The sequence below is a fragment of the Erigeron canadensis genome, chromosome 7 (genome assembly GCF_010389155.1).
Source record: "Erigeron canadensis isolate Cc75 chromosome 7, C_canadensis_v1, whole genome shotgun sequence".
Classification (NCBI taxonomy): domain Eukaryota; kingdom Viridiplantae; phylum Streptophyta; class Magnoliopsida; order Asterales; family Asteraceae; genus Erigeron; species Erigeron canadensis.
Genome location: NC_057767.1, coordinates 36,561,575 through 36,584,536, shown reverse-complemented (window position 1 = coordinate 36,584,536; position 22,962 = coordinate 36,561,575). Strand labels below are relative to the sequence as shown.

The window sequence follows — 22,962 nt, the reverse complement described above, 5'->3', positions numbered from 1 at the left end:
CAAAGGTTAGAGTATCCAAGTGAACTGCGACCAGAGTTACATAGAAGTTGGTTAAATAGTTTTTGTCTCTCCATCAATTAGGTTTTAAAGAAAAAATAAAGGGGTTCTTGTCTTGGTTTAGAGAATATGCTATTAGTATTAAGACTCGTACAAAAATATCAAACAAATTTGTTAGTCCCCCACTCATTTGGAAAGATGTACGAGTTTGATGAGGTTGAAATGTGAATTAGTTGCTATAATCATAATAACTGGTAATCAGTTAACTGGGTTTGTTTGAGTTGAAGACAGTCGTGCATCAATATTCTTGGTTTAAAATGCGCTAACAGATTAGCTCATCAAATGACCATTTGCTTCAATAAATATGCAAGAATAGACGCTTCTGAAATAATTTAAACAACGAGATAAAGGTACAAAGGGTAGCACACTGCACACAAACTTAAAAACATTATCACCCTTCTAGTCATTACAGATGCATCTCAGCGTTTGTTCAGGGTCAAGCTCTTATAAAGATCGTCAATTCCTGCCTGCATCATATCACGAAAGCAAACATTTTTACAAAAGCTAAAAACATCAATGCTAAGTCAGAACATATAGCTAGATTCTTAATCTACCTTGTAATGGTTGAGCAGTTTAGCTCTTCGTTTCTTCATAGTTGCAGTCAACAAATCCTTTTGCTCTTCAAATGTTTGCGGCTCAACAATTATAGCCTTTATCTGCTCAAAACCTCTTAGCTAAAACAACCAAAAGATTTACACCTATTAGATATTTTGTCGATATAAAGCTTCTTAGGACAATGTATGACGAGCATATACCTTGTTCCTCTCTGCAGTAGATTTAAGCTCAGATAGGATATAGTCCTTGAACTGTGTAAGCTTACACAGCTCAGCGTAAGAAACTTTATGTTTGTTCTGATGGGCCCATTTTTCAGCGTTCTCTTTGTTTGGTACTGCTACTGCAACCAATGATGACTTGAAGCCATCTCCATAAACCCAAATCTAATGACATAATTACCGAGCTTTAGTTGATAAATACAATATAAGCGATATTATAGAAGATGAAGAGTTACAATATATACATCTTCAACAATGGGAGTGATGCTATAAACTTTCTCCAAATATTCAAGTGCGATATACTCCCCTTGAGATAGTTTTATCAGATGTTTCTTTCTGTCGATTATTTTCAGGACACCGTTTGGTTGCATCTCTCCTATGTCACCTGATGATATACAAACATTAAAAAGTTAATTAAAAGATAAGTTAAATTCTCATAACTATGTAAGGGGGGTTAATCACCTGTATGAAACCATCCGTCTATCAGGACCTCATTAGTGAGCTCTGGATTCTTGTAGTAGCCAGCGAAAGGAGCTTTTCCCCTAAGACAAATTTCACCTCGTGGAGGGTCAGATAATGGATCATAACCCATATCTGAAACTTCCTCTAGACGTAAATCTGTATATACAAAAGTTGAACCGACGGTTCCAAGCATGCACATTTCATCTGGATATCCTAGAGTAGCCAAACCACATGTTTCTGTCATCCCTGTATCAAACAAAATTGTTCCATTTTAGGAGACTGAAGGGTATGCTAGGTATTGAATGATTTTATTAGTCCTGATGATTTTGGTTAGAGATGTGAAGATGGACAAATGGGCGGGTTGGGTAATGTCCTGATAGGTAAAAACTGGTATGGATTGCACGTTGAAACGGGTCACTTTGGGTTGCTGTTAAATATTATTGTTCAAACTAATATAATTCTTATAATATATAATTAGCTTAGAAATCTGAATAAACTAATTCAGGACATTTCATGCAAGAAAAATACTTTTGGGTGACGTTTGACTTCTTCAACCCGTTTCCTCCTAATAAACTAATCATCAGTTTTTATTGTTTACTTTTCTGATACTTACCATATCCTTGACATACAAAAGCACAGGATGTTACCCTTAAGAACTCTTCAACCTCACTGCTTAACGGAGCTCCTCCAGACACTATAAGACGAATACGACCACCTAGCCTGTTCTTAACCTAAAAGTTTGAAAATTTGGTGAAAATATTAGATATTAAAAGATTTGTACATATATAAGAAGTACCAAATGGCAGCACCAACCTTTCTAAAAGCAAGCAAATCTGCAAGTGGTGATGCATTTTTCTGCTTATAACCTGCTTTCATATATTTAAGTTTGCTGCATATCGACATAGAAGCTTATGTTATTCACCAGACGTATCGATAACGAACCTATTGTTATATTCATATTCTTATGCATTTTGAAATAGAAAGATTAGAGAAAGAGAAATGATTAAGTACTGATTGTATAGAATGCTGAATATTTTCCTCCTCCTCGGGTTAACTTCTTCTAGCCCTTTAAGCACACCTGAACAATAAATTCCAAAGTCAAATGTGAAACACATTAACATTTAAATAAAAGTTGTATGCAGTTTGATAACAAAGAGACCGCACCTTCGTGAATTCTCTCCAAAACTCGAGGTACTCCAGCCAAAAATGTCGGCTTTAGCTCTACCAAATCATCCCTCAGTTCATTAATATTCTTCAAAAAGTAGCCAGTAACCAAAATTAAGGTAATTTATTGAGTGTCCTAGCTTTCGGTATAAAACAGGAAGGCCTTTGAAGCAACCAAAATAGGAGCAAGTCAACAACTTACCCCATGAAAGAATCCGACTGAAGCACCATTACGAAAAAAGTATTCTTCAATCATAAGATCAAGAATGTGAGCAAGAGGCAAGAAAGATATATAAACATCATCCACGGTCATCTGAGAAGATAGCATGTAAGAAGTCAGAATAATGATACATTAAAAAAACCCACCATAAATTGTGACATATCCAGGATTTCAGACCAACAAAGAATGCACCACCATTTTAAACTACAAGTTTATTTGCAGGGTATGCACGTCTATACCTTGTCCTCGAATTGCTCCATGAAAAGATCAACTCCACGAATATTTGTTATTGCATTCTCATGAGTCAATATAACACCTTTAGGATTTCCACTAGTGCCACTAGTGTACATGATTGTACATATATCAGATGATTTAGGTGTTTGCAGCTCTGTTGGATTTTTACTCCCCTGCTCGACATCAGAACAAAGATTATAAATCTTGAAGAGCAAACATGTAATAAAACCAAACGGGTCAATCAACTAACCATATGAAGGAACTCGCTCCAATCATACGTTTTAATCCCCATTGATTCTGCCTTGTCCTTTTCCTCCTTTTCCATTGTAGTGAAACAAACAATCACTGCAATGATCCCATATAAAAAAAATGTTAGTTAACTCGTTTTAGAGCCAATTCTGCAACTGTTTAGAAGTGATCCTTACACTTTAATCGTTGAGTATGCGTACACTCTGCATTCAATAGCTGCAAAATTAAAGCACTGTTATATAAGAAAGTTGCATATTAAATGGTTAACATACTAATTTTGGTACAAAAACAAATTTGGGTTCTCACTTCTTTAACTTTTTTATCTTGGACAAAAACAACATCAACTTCAGCATGGTCCAATATAAAGTTGATTGCTCCTGCCCCTGCTCAGACAAAAGCTTAAATTTCATTAATTAACATTCTAAACAAACCAAACAAGTTTAGGACAGCGTTGGATGTGCATTATGAAACTGATTATCAACGTAAAATGAGATTACTTAACTTTTTTAGCTTAATTATAGAAACTTATACCTCAGTAAACAAAATTTTTGTACAATTTATCATACTAATGTTCTCTTTAATTTGTCATTTCATCTAGTTACAACTATAAGCTGTAGAAGCAAATTGGAACGTCAACTTTTACGTACATTTTGTGAAGTTATAGTTGTTTTATGTTCATTTAAAACGTGTATTCAAAATCCTCCCAAGCATCAGCAAAATACAAGTAGTTATAAAAGTGTCTTACCAAGTGTATCGTACAGAGGCACGGCAATGTAACTTTGAGCATTGCAAGCCTGATCAAATACGAAAAGTTAATGTGGATTCAATTGATCATCATAAAAGCTTAAGAAGCATTGACAAAAAGGAGTCGAGAATTGAAAACTGACCTCAATAGCCACAATCCATTGAGGACAGTTTGCTCCATAGATTCCCACTTTACACCCCTATATATATATATATCATATAACCAATTAATTACCAAAAGTTCAAAGTAGCTAGAACTAAAAAGTTATCTATTTCACTTAATAAAAACTTTAGGACAATGCATAGGAATAAGTGTTAGTTTCAACATGTTACTGCTAGATGGGTAAATGGATGAGGTTTTTTCGTAGTCTTTTTGACTCAGATGTACGCGTATATCCTAAACCTAGCTTTTCCATGGCCACCCACAAGATTGTTTTAGTAGGATTCAAACTTGTGGCCTTTTGTAAAGAAGTTCAGGATGTTATCCATTAGCTAGATTACCTTGGAGGTGATTTTAAATGGATGAGATTTTTCCGGTTATTCATGTTACTTGGAAATCTAGCTCCTAATTGACTCATCAGGTATAGCGGCCTAGCTAGCTAGCTAATTGGGTTTAATTTATGGGAAATGCTAAATATTTAACGTGCATAAAAAAAATTTGTACATTCCGTATTAAAAGCTCGTCCCTGAATTTCATGGTAAATGTACAAACAATTTATGCACCTTAAACACAGTCCTAAGGGCTGTATTTAGCAAACCCCTTAATTTATTTACTCGTGGCTAGTTCCAACAATTAATCGGGCTGCCCCCAACTTATTTGTTAAGGCCAGCTTGCTTAACACGTACCATCCAATACAATTGATAACAATATAACTTATTAAAAGCTAAATAGAGAAAATAACATTTAAAATTAGATACTTGTAATTAGCTAATTTCTTACTAGCATTTTTAATATAATATTATAATGCCGCTAAAAAAAAACTATAATTAAATTTCGACATACTTAGACCCACAAATATACACACATGCACTTACAGGCTCAATTCCGGAAGTCCTGGTCGCGGAAGCAGTGTGCAATACCTCATCATATACTGTTTTGTATGTTTTCCATTTATATGGCCCCCACTGAAATTATAACACAATAGATATTACTCATATACTAGTAACAAGCTAATGTGGTGCATGGCATGCACCCATATATAATATTATATATATATGTCACAAAAAATCACCAAAAGCTAGCTAGGTACATACTTTGCCATCTACAAACTCACGCCATCCCAACATTTTGTTGTTAGGATACTTTTCAACTGAATTTCTGTAGATACATATATATAACAAGAGATTAATTATGTAACATCACGTACATTGTATTATAATTAGGATCAAATAATATTTACCTAAAAATTTAATAAGATTTCAAAAGAAGAAGAAGAAGGAAATATGTGTATATTACTTGAAAACCTCCCAAGTAGATTCTAAGTTAGTGTCAAGAGGAGGAAACCCATCTTTTGATAGAAGATTACGATAAACCGGACCGATTGATGGTTCACCATTTACTCCTTTTTTTCCTTCTTCTACTATCACTGCAAACTTTTTATCCATATTCCACTTCTATGTATATATATATACTTGTTTAAACCCTGCAAACATTATTTTTAGGTAGTTAGATATATATAAACTAGCACATTTTCATTTTAGTAATATATAACATATGTACATATAAATTTGAAATTCTTTACATTTTGTTGAATGGGCTGCTGGTCATTATTTTGTGTTATGTAAACAAATGTAGCTAGCTAGGCAAAAAAGTTAAGCCTCCTACAAAGCATGCATGATCTATCTATAAAATACACAAGATGAGTATATATTACTATTGGGTTTGGTGATTATTTTATGTTTCCTTGAAGGTGATAGCTAGTAAAAAAAATTTATTAGGGAAAAATCACATCTTTGAGCCCCCATACAAATAGTTTATATAAACAACCACTTAATTTCACGTTACTAAAATACTTAGTAATTAAGGATTTAAACTTGTCAACATGGGTTTGGTAACCATATATCATGTTAAGCTCTCAATCATAGTTAGTAGAGTATGAAAATTTTTAGTGGTGCAAGTTAGACCACCCATCCATTTAAACCTTCGTATACTAATAATGTATCATATATGAGGGTATAAAAAGATTTGATGTTTCTTTAACTTGTATCACTAAAATCCTCTTTAAATTAACACTTTTTTGGAAAGTGTTGGTTAAGATTTTATTGTTTTTTTTTGTAGGGATGAGAAGAAAGAAAAACCCAAAAAGACTCAAAGAGAAAAGTAAGAAAACATAGAAATTAAAGATTAACAAAAAGGTAAAAAGAATCCTTACTTTACAAGAGAGTAGTATAAAATCTTATGGGGAAAAAAAAATGACATCCCTGACTAGAACTTATGTAAAAGTGCATGGAAAAATCACAATTTTATAGAAAAAGTTTACATAGCCCCCACCCCCCAATACATAGATATGTAGCTGGAAAACTCACCAGAAAGAAGAACAACTGTTGAGAAAGGTAGATGGTTGTGATGATATTAAGATGAGCTTAATATACGTAGAAGAAGTTCATAGTAGGAAATATATAGCACTATTAAATTAATTAAGACAAGATAGTTAAGTAGGGGCCAATGTATATATGCAACTACATGTAGCTACGTACTTATATTGTATCTTCAAACTATAACATGACATATCTTAATGCAAAATGTACAATATATGTGATATATTATCATTATTTTATTATTATTCTATATATATATATGCCTTGGTTTGACCGGTATGTGAAACAACCATAGTTTTGGAGGATTTATCAACACACAAGAAAGGGAAAAATAATAAAAGAAAAAGGTTTTTGTATATATTAAAAGTCGTTTTAACAATATTTATGTTTCACCAAATTCCTTGTCCCTTTTTTCGTGCTACATGGATGACTGGTATAATTATAATTAATTCTCACTGTTTATATATGTTCATTTGCTTTAAAGTCATTTTGTCATTATCATTATAGCTAGAACAGATTATAACTTAAACTTTCTAATACAACTTCTTTTTTATATAATTGATTTTCATTGATTTAGCGTTAATATCAATAATTTTGAATTAGTTATTGCTCTAATCAACCACAGGCTTAAACCGGACCCAGTGGTCAGGAGTACCTTCTAAATCCACCATGTGAGCCCCAAGGTGAGTTTACCCAAGGTCCCGGGTTCGAGTCTTGGGGTTCTCATCTCAAAAGAATTTTCTATGAGGAGTGTGTTGGAGACTTGGAGGTCTAGAAAATCTCTGATTAAAATTGCCTCCAACACGTTTGAATCGAAACTCACTTAAAAAAAATTATTGCTCTAATCAACATAATGTTTTTTTGTTTTGTAACTTACCATCCTTGTTTAATTTGTTTGTATTTATAAGTAACTATATATTGTTTTAGTAGTTGTATTTTGTTGTTTAACTTATGGATTATCGAGCCAAATTTTGGTTTGATCTTTAAATGATCGATATGATGTTAAAACTTAATATTATCAAATTTATGTTCTAGATTTAAGTTGCGTTTAAGTTAAAGATTGTTTTGAGGTACGTACTATGATCAATAATTCCTTTTTATGTTTGGTCTAAGTCCTGATCCGATCAATAAAATGTGATAAGACCGATTCGATATTTGATACAATTTTAAAAAGATATGTAAGAGGTCAACACAACAATTTGGTTCAAAGATAAAAACATAAATTACAAGTTTGTAATCCATAAAAACAAAAAGTCAATCTGTTAGTGGCCTGTTGGTAAAGTCTTAGACCTTGATAAATTCATTAGGATTTGAATCTTACTTTTTACATATGTAGGAGTAGATTATTAGGGGGGGAAAGGGGGGGGGGGGTTCGAGAGCCCTGAGTTTTATCTCAGACATGTGTGGTTTGAGCTCACATATTGCCCAATTAGATATCACTATGATGTTTTGAATGCTAACTATTAATTACTAATTTGCTGTTAAAAATTTAAAAAAATCTATAAAAGGAAAAATGATATCAAAGTTTGAGGTATAAAATTGTAGTGCTATTTCAGAATTGTTCAATGATCAAGTTCTTATGCACCTACTAACCTTGAAGTTTTTGTTAGGTTGCATCTTGTAGGTAAAAACAATGTTTCCAAACGGCGTTGGAATCAATAAACCATATGAAGCATCTTTTCAATATTTAGATGATATATAGATAGAGCTTTAAAGATTTTTGAACAATATGTTAACTTATATAAGGTTTTAATTAGGAAACATAAGAACGAAGCTACATATATCCGACAAGCTAGGTGTATCTAAACTCGCCAGACAAAAATTTTCTTCATGATATAAGTATAACATAAAGCAAATTTCAAATAAATTCGTATTTGAACCTTAAAGTTTATTTATAAATCTTAATAGTTTTGATTATAAACTTACTCGATGTTTAATTATGACCAAATATGTTCGTTTTGTGTTACTTTTTCTTTCCAAACAAATGGAAGAAGCAAGATGGTGGTCGACTAGTGGATGCATAGTCGTTTAATTCGTTGTATGTGGAAAGAGAGAATACAAAGGCAGGTAGTTGTATATCTTCAATGCCACATAAATGCTATTTATATAAAAGGACCATCATCTAACCAAACAACTTTTACATCTATAGTTTTGATTGGTGCCTTTACTTTTTGAACCTCTATATCTACTCTACTTCTAAACTAACACAAATATTGTTAAAATTACTTGTATCAGAGATTGAACACCATAATTCATCCCAAAAAATAAACAAAACCTCACTTTCTAGGTTAACCCCACGTTTATTTTAATTTGGTGCCCTTGATGACAGCAAAAACTTAAGCCATATAATTATTTCTTGTAGGTTTTGCTAACGACAACGCATAACGTACATAAATTAATCATATTATCATAAAATTAAGGGGTTGATTTTTGATATGAAAAATACAAGTTTTTTTATGAAAGTTAACAATATTCTTAAACCTTAGGACTATCATTAGAAAAATTCTTTTTATTTATTTATTTGTCAAATGGATTTCAAAGATCTTTATATAAAAGGATTACAAATCTATAAACAATTCATAATATTCTGAAAGAGAAATAATATGATCTCTTATAAAATTAGCCTGAAATTATCCTAAAAACATAAGATATGAAATACACTAATCTGTTTCCTAATTTTATCAATGCATATTACCACTTGTTATTATCTTATAAGATGCATTAAATAGTTATAAACTTACAATAAAATTTAATGATGGACTTTTGATATAGAATATACAATTTTTTTATTCACATTAAATACAAGCATTTAGCATTTTCCATCTTATAATTAGGGGATTTTAGGTTATTTATTATGAGGATTAATCATTTTCTTGATTATTCTGAATATAGGAGTAATTATATAAAACAATGATCATTACTTTTACAAGTCGAAGAAAATTACTCTTTAGTGTCATTACTCTACTCGAAACAAAATGTCGATCCAACCATTTAATTCAATACTCATTAATTGATCTAAGTTGATATCACCAATATGTTAAGTATCTCTATCTTATGACCTATAATTTTAATTGACAACTTAGTTCGCAAAACTTTGTTTACATTCTATACGTAGGAGAAAAACATTGAAGCCTAATTCTTATTCTTCTTATCTATCTTGATGAGGTCAAAATTAGCGTTGAGTTATTTTTAAGTGTAATTTTCTCATTTACATGTATAGTATTACAAAGGCACTTACCGAATGGGCTGCCCCATATTGACCGGAGTTATATAGTATTATTCTTTTTTTTTTTTCTTCGAACATTTGATCGGTATATGATATTGGGGAGATCTCATCGTATAATGGTAAAGCTTTGTGTGTAAACCGAAGGTTCAATCTAATCACAAACAAGTGAAATATTGAAAATTTGGTTGATTGATATCCTCCATCAAAATTGAGTTTGATGTATTCCAATATTTGAAAATGTTGATAACCTTTTAATTATAAGCGTGGAATAAGAACTTGGATCCACTTTATGTCAACTCACATCATTATCCGAGGAGGCTTGGTCGTGCTATTATCTAAATTTTATATATTTTATGTCATTTCTATATAAATATGTGATACATTTCTTGAGGCTAAAAACACAGATTCACTAGCTTGATATTTCATCTTTTTGTTTGACCACTTATATTATATTATTTTCAAAGACTTTTTCCTATATAACAAAAGACATAGTCGCGGAATTTTGATATATTCAATTAACTTGTCATTTTTTACATAATAAGTCTTCGATAATCAAAGTCCAAAGAAAAAAAAGTCTTTGATAATCAATTAAGCATTGATATGGTCACTTTTCCATGAGAAAGGCAATCTGTTAGAAGACTATTGTGACCTCATATACATGGTCGTGTGACTTGGATCAATATTATCTCGATTAAATGGATGAAGTTTTTATGGGCATAACAAGTTATCTTGATCGAGTTAAAGATATGCGATCCAAAAAGGGTACTTTTTCCATTTCCAAATCATTTCTCTAAGTTCGAACGTAAGCCATTTTGTGAAAAAGTCAAATCGGAAATAGGTTAATTAAGCTTTGAGGAAATGATTTGTGATATGTTGCTAGGGTCCTAGTTTGCTGTTGGATTATAGCTTTCACCTTTTTTTTTAGTCCGTCATCTTTGATTTTTCGTATTTCAACTTGAATTAAGTTGTATAGCGAAAGATTGTTGTGGGCAGATTAAATGTTCGTTGTTGCATATTAACTTGTGAACAATTAATACGTATAAGAGTATTTAAGGGATATGATCGATGACTTGAAAGCTATATAAAAAGTTATAACTTAAATATCATACGTACTCACTTTGCAAGTCGTCTACTTAATTTGTATACAATACGTACAAGAGTATATAAGGGTATTTGAAAAACTAATTAATACTTCTTTAACCTAATTATCCTATCTGAGCAGACTAATCACAAAGCTTTTGTTTGTAATATTTGGTTATTGATGATAAAACTAATTAATACATTATATATAGACCTAGTATAGTAGTATTTGCACTTGGTATAATTGTCACAACCGGCTACCAAGGGTAGGTACACCCACTAGTTCCATGCAAACAAATAGCGAATAAAAAGTTGTAATAAATGTTAAACCTAATTTACCATGATTTTCACTTCGGGTAATGTACTACTCTCTCTAATCTATAGAGAACCAAACATATACTTTCTAATTTTTATAGGGTAAAAAGTGATTGAAATCATTCGTATAGGTTAATTAGCATGTTACGTGTTTAAGTGACATGACAACACAAAACAAAAAACAAAAAAAAAAAATTAAAAAATGGATATATACGGCTAGAACGTGAGTTTAAAAGCAAACCTAAATATCTGATACAAAAGCATGTTAAATATCAAATTACTAACATTTTCAAAAGTTAAAAGGTTGTTAATTTTCACTAAAGAATATTCACCATTGATTTTGACACGTGTAAATATCATACTTTTTGAACTTGCTATGCTTATCGGTTTAAGTGTATATATATTATCAATATATCTTATTTGTGATCGACTTATCTCTATTTAACTCTTTTTTTTCTTTCCATGTAAAGCATAGCCCGTCAACTGCTATATGTTGCCCCATTAAAGCACAATCACTTTTCATGACCATGTTACCTGTGATTTTTCTTTGATATTTTTTATAAAAAAAAGATTTATATGAGAAGGATTTTAAAACTTAAATGTTGGTTATATGTCCTTTTTGTTATCCATTTGTCACGAAAGAAATAAAAGAGGGGGTGGGTTGAAGTAGTGAATATGATTTGATGAGTTAGTACTTGTGTTTTATGAGAAGCTCATTCATCAAATTAATATTGGCAAGAGCAAAAATCAATGAAGGTGAAACTTGAACACATGGTCATGTTGAATGCATATTTAAACAACACCTTTCAACTTCAATACCCACATTTATGAGTTTTGTACTTTGATACTACTTGTTACAACAATCTTCACAAATTATTGACATTTAATTATTTATTTATATTTATCTCAAATGTACATTTGCACACTAGGAAAAGATCGACAAACTAACCCGACACGGTTAAGCAATCAAAGAGAAAACAAGTTCAAAAAAACAAGTTCAAAATGTAATGAATATTGTATCTAGGACGGACAATGTGCACATGGAGTACATTGAAAAAGATTGTACATTTACATTTACACATGAAAATAAAATCAAATTGTAACCAAGACAAGGATCTTTAAAATATAGCTACCCAAAAAAGGATAGGAAAATTTTTAATGTTGGTATGAATTCAAAGTGACTCGAAGTTGTCCATTCTAGTCCCATTGTTAGACAAAAAATTGAAATTGTAAAATGTAAATTAGTCATGATGCAATGACAAGCCCATTGGGCTGAGACTATTCAACTGCTCATCAGGAGGCCCACCTCGTGGAGATCAGAATGAACCAGAAGTCCAGAAGGGGAGGTGATTTGTTGCTTTGTGTTTAGAGGTGCACAAAAAAACCGGTTAACCGAACCGATTCAAAAGTTAACCTATAATCATAACCGGTTAGTAACCGATACAGTACAAACCGATTATAGGTTAGGAAAAACCGCCGGTTAGTAATCGATTGTACTTTCAAAACCAAAAACCGATTCCTGATCGGTTAACCGATAATCGGTTTTTATTTTTAGTTTTAACCGGTTAATCGATTAATTATATATAATTGGGATTGTTTTCTTTTTTATACTTACCACTCAGTACTCACCACTTACTGGGTGATATATATATATATATACATCGAGATATAAAAAGAAAAATGAAGTCACATACATCTGGAAAGAAAGAAAAAAGCATCGGAGACCGGAGAAAGAACCAACTGATCACCTCTTCAAGATCCTTCACTGAATCACCTCTTCAAGATCATCAAAAATATTACGTACTGTGTGGCTGTGTGCCTGTGTGTGTATATATACATCGATATATGTGGCGGTTTCGAGGGGTAGATGATGATGAAGAGAAGTGGTGTTATCAGTAGTGTTTGTGGGTAGATCCGGACAAAACAACTTGTTTTATGTTGAAAAAGAAAACCCCTTTTGGCTTATATATTATTGATAGTGGGCGGTTAAAAAAATAACCTATTAGGTTAACCGGTATCGGTTAACCGGTTATTATTAACCGAAACCGATTAGACCGGGTATAGTTTTTTAAAACCCAAATCGGTTATTAACCGGTACCGGTTAACCGTAATCGGTTTTTTTTTAAAAAAAATAACCGGAATCGATTACTAAAAAAAATAACCGGAACCGATTAACTGGTATTTGCACCTCTACTTGTGTTGGTATAAAAGCTTGAGCAAATGTTTTAGTTTAAGTTTTCCTAATTTTTTATTTTTATAAATATACTCCTAAATTACATGTCACTCATGACTCTCAAAAATCCCCAAATAATCCACCACTAGTCCTAACTGCATATGTAAAAAATGAAACTCAAACCCTTGTAATTTTACATTTTATTTTATATTTATGTTTATAAGACTCGTAGTTTACCTAGATTGGTATCTATAATATAACTAAAAGAGGGGGTTGGGGGTACATTTGGCACCCATAATCCCCCTATTTAAGCCTAATATACTCTCTTCTCATTAATCCTCTATTTTTTCTAATATTATTTATCTATATCTATAGGACCGACCGTTTACTTTTACTTCAAAAACTTTATTATTTTTATCTATATCTATAAATATATATAAACCCAAACCCAAAAATCTATAACACATAAAAAAGAAAAAACCTACGTAGGTTTTTGTTTGACTATTGTTTGACTACCAAGGTATGTTCGACTATTATGGTTTCTTTAATTCATACTATTATAGATTCATATTAATCATTATTATTATAAACTATTAGTCTTTATATGTTAGGTTATGGATGTTTGTCATAGGACTTTTTCAATTAATGATCTTATATCTTATCATGATTTTTTAATCCATGTTATAGATTCATTGTTGTTTGTGTTTGTAGTAAGATTAAATATAATATACTGTAAATTTTTTATTTAAATTAAAGTTGAAAAAAAAAAGATAAACTGGAATAATATTTGTATAAAATTAATTTTCATACGTTTTCTTCTTTTGTTTTCGTATTGATTAAGTTGTGATATTAGTCATAGGGATTTAATATACTTGAATTTCAATATTTTTGAGACTACCCGTCCAATAGACAGGTCTGAGCACTAGTTCTTTTATATTCAAGAGTGATATTCACGGTAAGATAGTTTTGATTTTTATTCTCGAATTAAAAAACTTGTGTTTTTAGAACCTTTACCTTCGATTTATGTAACATCCTTAGTATTTGAACCATTTGATTGCACAAGAAAGCCGCATCAATTTGTAGGCTTTGCTTTTTAGAAAACGATATGGGAGTGACAAAGATTTTAAGCAAAACCCTTGGGTGGGCAAGGAAGATTGGCAATTTAATATGTATCAACTCATGTCATCAAACACGAACCTCAAACCAAGCACCCCAAACATCAGTTCAGCTTTTGGCTAAGCTAAAAATTCGGTCTGAAACTGTTAAGCTAGTAATCAAAGTCTAAACTCTAAACTAATGCCACATTCATTGACACAGAGAACAAAAAGAACACTAAAGCAACCTATAAGATAATTCTGAACCCAAATGAACATAAATGCGCTTACAATGATGTAGCAGCTAAGCCTTCAAATGTGCAGCGGGCTAAAGCCATACCCTTTTTGATTTCTTCAAGTTCAACTTTCAAACTCTCGAGCTCTGAATCTTTTTCCTCCATAGATTTCGTGATCTGATCACGTTTTTCCTTCAGCTTCTTCACCTGCGTATTGATCAACTCAATCTCTTGGTCACGTATTTTAACTTCAACACTTCCTGTCTCGATTTTACCCTTAAATTCATTGGAATTTGTAGCAAGTTTCTCATGTTCATCTTTAAGTGAAAGTAATTCATTCAAACGCTTCCTTATACGATGAACATCAAACCCGTGACTTTCGAGTTCATTTAGTGTATCCAAGTGATCTCCAATTTCAGTTCTTGGATGATCAAATCGCAAACGAGACATATCCTCGAAAACACCCGAAAAGTTAACCATCAAATTGATAGCTTGGCGTTCCCGGGCAGTTTCTTTATAATTATCCAGTGGACGAAAATGCGGGTTTTGGGGGAACAAGTGAAACACTTCCATTGCCTCTATTGTCCCCCAAAGTTGACTACGTTTCTCAAAAGTTAACTTTGGAGCATCGCCATTGGCCATAGCAGGAGGGTCTTTTGAACTTTCAGACGATTTCTTGCCTGCAAAAGAGAATAAAGTTCGAAGGATTTTTAGACCGCAACAACAAACAACCTCTTAGTTCTGCAAGCTTTACCTGTGGAGTCAGGAGCTGCTGATGAGTGCTTTCCTACAAACCACTTTGCGAGAGGTTGATCATCGAGTACTGAATCAAGTGATTTTTCAACGGAAGTTTCAATAATTTTGTTGGATATTTGTGTGGATGGTTCTTGAGAATCTACAGCAGATGAAAGTAATAATATCAATAATTCAATACATATACTTTATGAACCACTGATAAACAAAGTAAATGTGTACCTTGTGGTGGAGACTCCATGTCTACGCTACCCAATGTACCTGGTTTCCCTCGTTTTCCTTTTACTGTTTTAGAATTCTCCTGTTGTAAAGACAACTCTATCCCAGAAATTCTATTTGGCACCTTTTCAAAATTGACTTCTACAGTCGATGGCGGGCTTCTCTTCTTCCTGGATACATATCCCATCACAGTAGCTTCATCTGGAATAATTTTTCCATTTGAATGATTTTCTGCAATCACCAAAGAAGTTGTTTGAGCCACAAACAAACATGCACACGAACCCATCTGGGCCGAACCTAGTGCAAGTGCCCAGTCTCCCCCATAACTCCTACCGTAGCCAATACTCTAGGCCTGTTAAAGCCTGCCACTCCTAACCATGGTTTTCAGAAACAGACCAGACTGGCAAGTTCAACCAAGACCATTTGTGCAACCAGTCCGCATATTATAAAAAGTAACTCTTTATAATAAAAGCTGTAATTTATCCGTGCGATCTGATGGAAGAGGGATGAATCTGTTGGGCTAATTTTGATGGTTCGGAACGTTGGGTCAATTATGAGTCAAGTAATGGGTCAGCAGCAGACTTGGGTCATGCAGTTGGATGTTCCAGAAAATTTTAATTAGTTTTTGTTGCCCCCTAACAAAGAGTTCTAGGCAGCTATAAGGCGCGGGTTCGAATCCTTGCTAAGCAGATTCCCTCCCACCTAGTTCTCTGGGGAGTCACCGACCCATTTACCCTTTAATTTATATATATATATATATATATATTTGGGTTGTGAGTTTGCAGTTTGAAGGGCCTGAAACCAACAAAGTCCCCATGCATATCGACCACAGAGATGGTGGTGACTGGTGACATGCTTTCATATAATACACTTGTACACATCCAAACTCCTAGATATTTTTAAGGAAGCCAGTTTTTCCGGTCATGTCCGACCACTTCAACCGGGAACCGGCCACTTGACCAGTTCGAGTTCCGTCTAATTTTGTAAACCTGGCTCCCAACCGATGCTTTAAGCACAATCCGGGTCTTTTTAATAACTTAAAAATATTTAATCATATGTTTGGTTATCCATCAGTAATAATTTGTTTTAAGACTTTGATTGATATATTTTATATAGGTTTTAATAACTACAGTATATTCTTTCAAAAGCTGAAATAAACTCTATTAAATTGATTTCAATATAATACAACATCAAATAATAAGTTTGAGAATGTTAGAAAACATAGAGTATCAAGTATTAAGAAATGGAGAGAAAGGTATAACCAAGCAACAATCGTATTACTATTAAATCATATAGCCGGTTTCCGATTGTCAGACCTAATCAGTTACATGAAAGGCCTGGCTGCATATTATAACCATGCCTGAATACAGACTGGGCGCTAGGGCTTTTGTCTGTGCATTGGGTAGATTGACGAGATATATGTAAATACATGTCAAGTAGAACAGTGACCAACAAAAATAAAAGTAAAACTAAACCTGCTAATGAAGTCTTCTGGTTATTGGCTTCTGTTTTGAATGGCCTTCCTCTCTTCCTTTTTGGAACTGTGCCATCACCCTCATCATTATCCTACACGAGAAACAATGGGAAAAACACCCACAATCATTTTTTTGTAAAAAAAATTAGTTTAACTGCTAATAGCATTCGGACACATCAACAATGGGCCTATCTAATGGTTGTAAAAGGTTCATGATTGAGAGACTTGTCATATCGGGAAAAAAAAAGTCTTTCAGTTTTTTAATGTGTCAGGCTCTCACTTTCAGATAATAATTGGCAACTCATCTTATGACTGATTTGAATATATCTATCTATGACAGAAAAACATTAACAATCTGAAAGACTACAACTAGTGTCAATAGAACAAACAAAGACTGTCTAGTATTAACTAATGGAGGTTAAATACATAATATCAAAGACAAGTCCAAAAGTTCATGAACTTTCAAACAGTGTGGTTTATCATGATTCGGAAAGGGAAAGATGTGATTTACTTGGTTTCTAGTTTTTTTTCTTTTGAAATTCAAAGGCTAAGATTTAAAAAAAAAAATCATATCCATAGACACACAATGAGTTGGCAGACAAAAATTTTAAGTAACAACCTAAAATTTAGCAGACACCCCTAAGTCTTTAAGCCTAGCAATGAAGGTTGTGCCCAAGTGCCTCTTCTACTAGTGTCTCACTTCATTTAAAAAAAAAAAAAAGAAGCCCATTTCCATGAACTTAGGTGTGCCACACATTTTGGCTTTATTTCAAACACGTTAAATCAGCAAGAAGGGGAATAGGTCCAACGAGTGAAAGTCAAACAAAATTGTACTTTTGAATCTCATGAACCATTTAATTCAAGGTTCTAGATTATTATTGTAAAGATACTGTTTGGGTAATTTTGATTAGCACAGTACATATATATATATATATTTCAACATGGCACCAGCCAGACCATTATTGTTACATACCAAATGGGAGAACACAACCTAAAAGACTAGCCTAACGGGTGAGAGAGCCCATTTGGTATATAAACCCCACATTGGTTTCCCATACAACCGATGTGGGACAAGTCCCACACCTTGCAATGGTTTTGATCCGTAACAATTATGACCACTACTGAAGAAAAAAAAACCCAAACCCCTGTTGGCCAACCTGCTTTCCCACCAATCTTTTGACGTCTACAAAAGATATATACTCCTATTTAAAAAAAATAAATTGTAGATCGTGTACCATATTGCCTGTCCTCTTGGGTGACAATGGAACAGATTGTTGATCTTGTACCATATTGCCTGTCCTCTTGGGTGACAATGGAGCAAACTGTTGATTTTGTACCATATTGCCTGTCCTCTTGGGTGACAATGGAACAAATTGTTGATCTCGTCCGCTCGTTCCTGTTGTCTTGGGTGACAATGGGGCAAATGATCGAGTCGTCTTAGGTTTATTGCTCGCTGACATTGCAATACATTGTAAACCCATAATCACAGGAATAGGCCAAATTCGACTTGCACGATCTCCCTCAACAATATCCGGGGTGATGTTTGCTCCTGTCCAGTGTAGTCACCTTACAGCTTAATGTATGTATAATGAACAAATATAAAAACCGATAAAGCAAAATAAAATACCAAGAAGTTACATTTTGTAGATTAACAGACCTTTGGGTATTGCTTCCGGCTCTGTATTATCCGCAGATAATTTCCCCTTCTTTCTTGCAGATATAACTTTAGGTTGCTCCAACTTGACACTTTTTCCTCGCTCAATAGGCTGCACAAGTAGATAATTAATTACTATGTTACATTATCCATATCCACCGTACATTGCTTAATATATTGAACCCACCTTTTTATTTCCACGAGTAACAATCTTACTTTTACTGACAGTTTTAACAACGGTTTTGTCAACAGGTGACTTGTCTACTTCTTTACTTTGCCCCACATTTGCTAGGCTCGGGTCATCAGAAGTCCCTACGGCCTTTATTTTCTTGGAAGACTTCGAACTTTTAGTATTGCTACCAAGACTTGTTGTCTTTGCTCTCTTCATTGAAGTTGTTTCAATAAATGTTTGTTTATCAACAACAAGAATTGCGTCCTCGATCAGGTTTGCTAAGTTCAGGGAAATAGTTTCTGTCACTTCAGTGCTGCAATTCACAGTGCCTGAATCACCATTTGCTACATCATCATCGGCATTATCAAAATCATCAAAAACAGGAACCTGAATGTAAACAACAAAACGAACTTGAAACACCATTAACACCACCATGTTCATGGTATATAGACACAAAAAAGTTTCTATATCTCCACTAGAATAAATACTTGATGTATCATAAATGGCGAAAATCCTTCAACAACCAACAAACAACAAGAACAATATTTAAAGAATATGCATAGTAAGCAGAGTGGGATTAGAGCAATGAATAACACATGGTCTCATTCACCAAGAAATGTTGTTGTATACCTGATAAGGTGTTAACCATTTGTCTTCTTTCCACTCCACATGAGGTCTTAATTCCAAATGACTAAGTTCCTTCACCTTATTTGTATGTTTAAAGTACACAACATATCTATTATCAGCAAGTTTTTTGGTAATTACTCCACTCCACCAGCCAAAATCATAAAAAGCATCGACCTTCTCTAGCAAACCAAAATTTGTAGACCTAAATTGAGGTGCAAAGGGGCGAATATGAAGATGATCTACTGTAACTTTACGAATCTCTGCCTGATCATTAATCCCTATACATCGATATTCAACAACGAACAAGTTATTGCCCAAATCTTCAACAATCGTTGCCGGGAACCAAACGCCACGGAAAACGTGTTCCTCAAAAGAAACTTCCACCTTTGTGCCTATCCTGATGATCAATCTTGCTGTTTTCTTTCAGATTTTAAGGGAAATGAAATCAGAAACATTTAATGAACAATCTAACAAAAGATTCACGGATTCAAGATCACATACCACATAATAAAAGCATACAATAGAGGGAAATGAACATAGTAAATTAGGGCAACATAATCAAGTAGCAAAAAATTTCAATCGAGTATATAAAAAGCAAAAAGGTTGAATCTTGTATATGAACCTAAGAAATTAGGGCAATTTACGAATTAAACATATAAAGAAGCTTATATCGTAATTTTTAAGGAAAAGTTTTAAGTGGTGTAACCACTCACCCATGGTTTAAAGCTGAGACAAGCTAATTACTGCATAGTTGCGAAACAGCCATCACAATTTTTTTTACATTATAACATATTACTAAGAATAAATGAAAGATATATAAATTTTCTATCTTTCATTTTCTACGCTAGCTCTGTTTCTCTCGGGTTTGATCACAACCTTACTTTATTTTATGGGTTAGTGATTTTTTTATGTTTCATATCTCATTTCTTTCAGTATTTAAAGTAAACGAGAACAAAAACATTTAATGAAGAATTTACCACACTAGACTATCTAGAAAAAATTCATTAAATAGATTCAAGATTCCAAATACAAACCTCATAGTAAAAGCATCCAATACTTGAAATGAGAATAGTTAACTAGGGGAAGTTAATAAAATGGCAAAATCTTTCAATCAAGCATATAGGGAGTGTTTGGGATTGCTTATTGAGGTGTTTTCTGCTTAATGCGATCATTATAGCAGATAATCAATAACAAAACACTCTTTGGAAAACTGCTTATTTGCTGATTTTGAAAGGAATAAGCACTTTAATATAGGCAATAATACCTCTTTTAAATAAGCAAATCCCAAACGCCACCATCAAAAGCATAAAGTTTCAATCTTGTAATGTGAACCTTGAAAATTTGGGAAAGTTACCAAGCAATATAGAAACAAGCTTTAAGAAAAAGACTTCCAATGGTTTAACCACTCACCCATGGTATGTAGGCTGAGACAAGCTGATTAGAAAGGATGCATAATGTGGAAACAGCCCATCAAAGTTTTTCTTTTTCAACAAATTGCTAAAAATAAATGTATGAATTTAAAAACTTTTACCACTTTGTCTAATGTTTTGGTGATTACTTTATGTTCTTGTAATCTAATCACAAACCCTCTTTCAAAAAAAAAAAAAGGATTTTCGTGAAGCTTTAAACTTTTCAACAAATAAATCACTATAAATTCCATATATCTTGAAACTTCATAGCATTTTATAACAAATTGCATGACATATAGACAACACGAGAGTATATGTATTATACCAGTACAATAAAAAATAAAATAAAAACTTTCTTGCCATCAATCAAAACCCTTCTTCCAAAATCCATAAATCTGTAAACTTTTTAGCATTTAACAACAAAATTGCAAACCCTCTTCCAAATTCCATAAATCGTGAAACTTTTTAGCCATTTACAACACATCGCAAACCCTCTTCAAAATTCCATTAATGTTGAAACTTTTTACCATTTTACAACAAATTGCATGACGTATAGATACATCAAGAGTGCATATATAATTATAATACACTTTTCCAGATTCCATAAATCTTGAAACCTTTTAACATGTTACAGCATATTGCAAGCCCTCTCCCAAATTCCATAAGTGATAAATCTTGAAACTTTTTACCGTTTTACAACAAAATGCATGAAATATATATACAACAGAGGTCATGGGTTCGATCCTCATCCCATGCAAAGGTTGGAGGGCATTTTCTACCATTTAGGTAGAAAATGGAAATAGCCTCTCTACTTAGGTAGAGGTAAAGTCCGCCTACATCTTAACCTCCCTCATACACTTTCGAGGTATTGGGGCTCAAATCCCGCGGAAGGCGGCACTTAGAAGTTTCTTTTTAGTCTATGTAGAATAGTACTAGACTAAAAATCAAACCCTCTTCCAAATTCAATAAATCTTGAAATTTTTCAAGATTTTACAACAAATGGCATGACATATGGATACAAGAATAGTGTATCTATGATAATACTAATCTACAACAAATAGCACCCTCAGAATTCCATATACCTTCAAACTTAATAACACTCACAACAAGCTGCATGACATATATATACAACAATAATGTATCTATGATAATACTAATCTAAAATTCTTATCTTGAACTTTATTCACAAACTATCTTCCAAATCCTGAAACTTTTTAACATTTTAATACAAGTTGCATGACATATGGATACAGAAAGAGTGTAATTCCATAAATCTTGAAACTTTATAAAAAATTTCAACAAATTGCATGACATATAGATACAACAAGAGTGTATGTGTAATAATCATCAAGTAGAAATGAGCCCAAAAGAAGAGCAACTTAAAAAGAAAGGAAGCAAAGCTAAACCTTGTGTTCGGGTCGGACCCATTTGCTAATGACCCATTTTAGAAATTTGTCGTGTACAGAAATGGAAAGGTGATGCCGTGGAATGAAAGATGATATTCGTGTGAGTTAAAATTCAATCGGAAAGTTTTGGGGTTTTTTATGTCCTCCGGAGCTCCAAAACCCTAAAAGTTCGGTTTGTTTTTCTTACTCTATTTTTTTTTCTTTTTTTTGCTTCATACAAGAAATCATATTTGAATAATGATTTACTAACATGATATCGTTATAATGCGGTGGTGGTAACGACGACGACAGTCTAGCGGCGGTGGTAACGAGGAAGACAGTTTAATCGTGTCAGTGATGATATTATTGATGGTGTTGCGGGTCAAGTAATGTAAATTAATGTAAAGGTAATATACTGATAGTATAATATTTTAAAGAATTTAGATGGAAGATGAAAAGAAAATTTGAGGGTTTTTATTATAAAAATAAAAGGAAAAAAATTGGTGACCGGTAACCTATAGATTAGCCGGTTACGTGCATTACATAGACACAAATACGTTTTTCGTTGCATTGCATAGACGACTTTAAAGATGGTTACATTACATAGACATTTTGGCTTAGTTAGTTACACTCACAGGTCATTATCCATAATATTTTAGAAGATAAGTCCTAAGAATGTTAATTATTAAAATAAGAGTTTGGAG

The 22,962-nt window shown here is 32.9% G+C and overlaps 2 protein-coding genes across 4 annotated transcripts; both read right to left on the bottom strand.

Annotated features, from left to right (window-relative positions):
* Positions 1-327: 327 nt before the first annotated feature.
* Positions 328-6,506, bottom strand: LOC122606679 (long chain acyl-CoA synthetase 1-like). The gene is made up of 20 exons (XM_043779523.1): positions 6,430-6,506; positions 5,360-5,546; positions 5,158-5,221; positions 4,939-5,028; positions 4,047-4,103; positions 3,905-3,953; positions 3,466-3,542; positions 3,336-3,375; positions 3,161-3,255; positions 2,916-3,083; positions 2,659-2,769; positions 2,457-2,544; positions 2,304-2,370; positions 2,106-2,181; positions 1,906-2,023; positions 1,293-1,538; positions 1,076-1,215; positions 813-995; positions 612-731; positions 328-524 (listed from the first exon to the last, which is right to left on the bottom strand). The coding sequence occupies exons 2-20, from the start codon at positions 5,506-5,508 to the stop codon at positions 477-479; spliced, it is 1,986 nt and encodes a 661-aa protein (XP_043635458.1). The 5' UTR covers positions 5,509-5,546; positions 6,430-6,506; the 3' UTR covers positions 328-476.
* A 7,897-nt stretch (positions 6,507-14,403) lies between these two features.
* Positions 14,404-22,457, bottom strand: LOC122606678 (DUF724 domain-containing protein 7-like). Of its 3 annotated transcripts, none has more exons than XM_043779519.1 (9): positions 22,280-22,457; positions 19,468-19,877; positions 18,853-19,224; positions 18,669-18,777; positions 18,247-18,560; positions 17,013-17,103; positions 15,541-15,768; positions 15,320-15,460; positions 14,404-15,245 (listed from the first exon to the last, which is right to left on the bottom strand). In XM_043779519.1, the coding sequence occupies exons 1-9, from the start codon at positions 22,299-22,301 to the stop codon at positions 14,617-14,619; spliced, it is 2,316 nt and encodes a 771-aa protein (XP_043635454.1). In that variant the 5' UTR covers positions 22,302-22,457; the 3' UTR covers positions 14,404-14,616. The 3 variants fall into 3 exon arrangements, with proteins under 3 accessions (XP_043635454.1, XP_043635456.1, XP_043635457.1); XM_043779521.1 differs by having other exon boundaries at positions 18,349-18,560; XM_043779522.1 differs by lacking the exon at positions 22,280-22,457 and having other exon boundaries at positions 18,853-19,181; positions 19,468-19,575.
* Between the last annotated feature and the right edge of the window lie 505 nt (positions 22,458-22,962).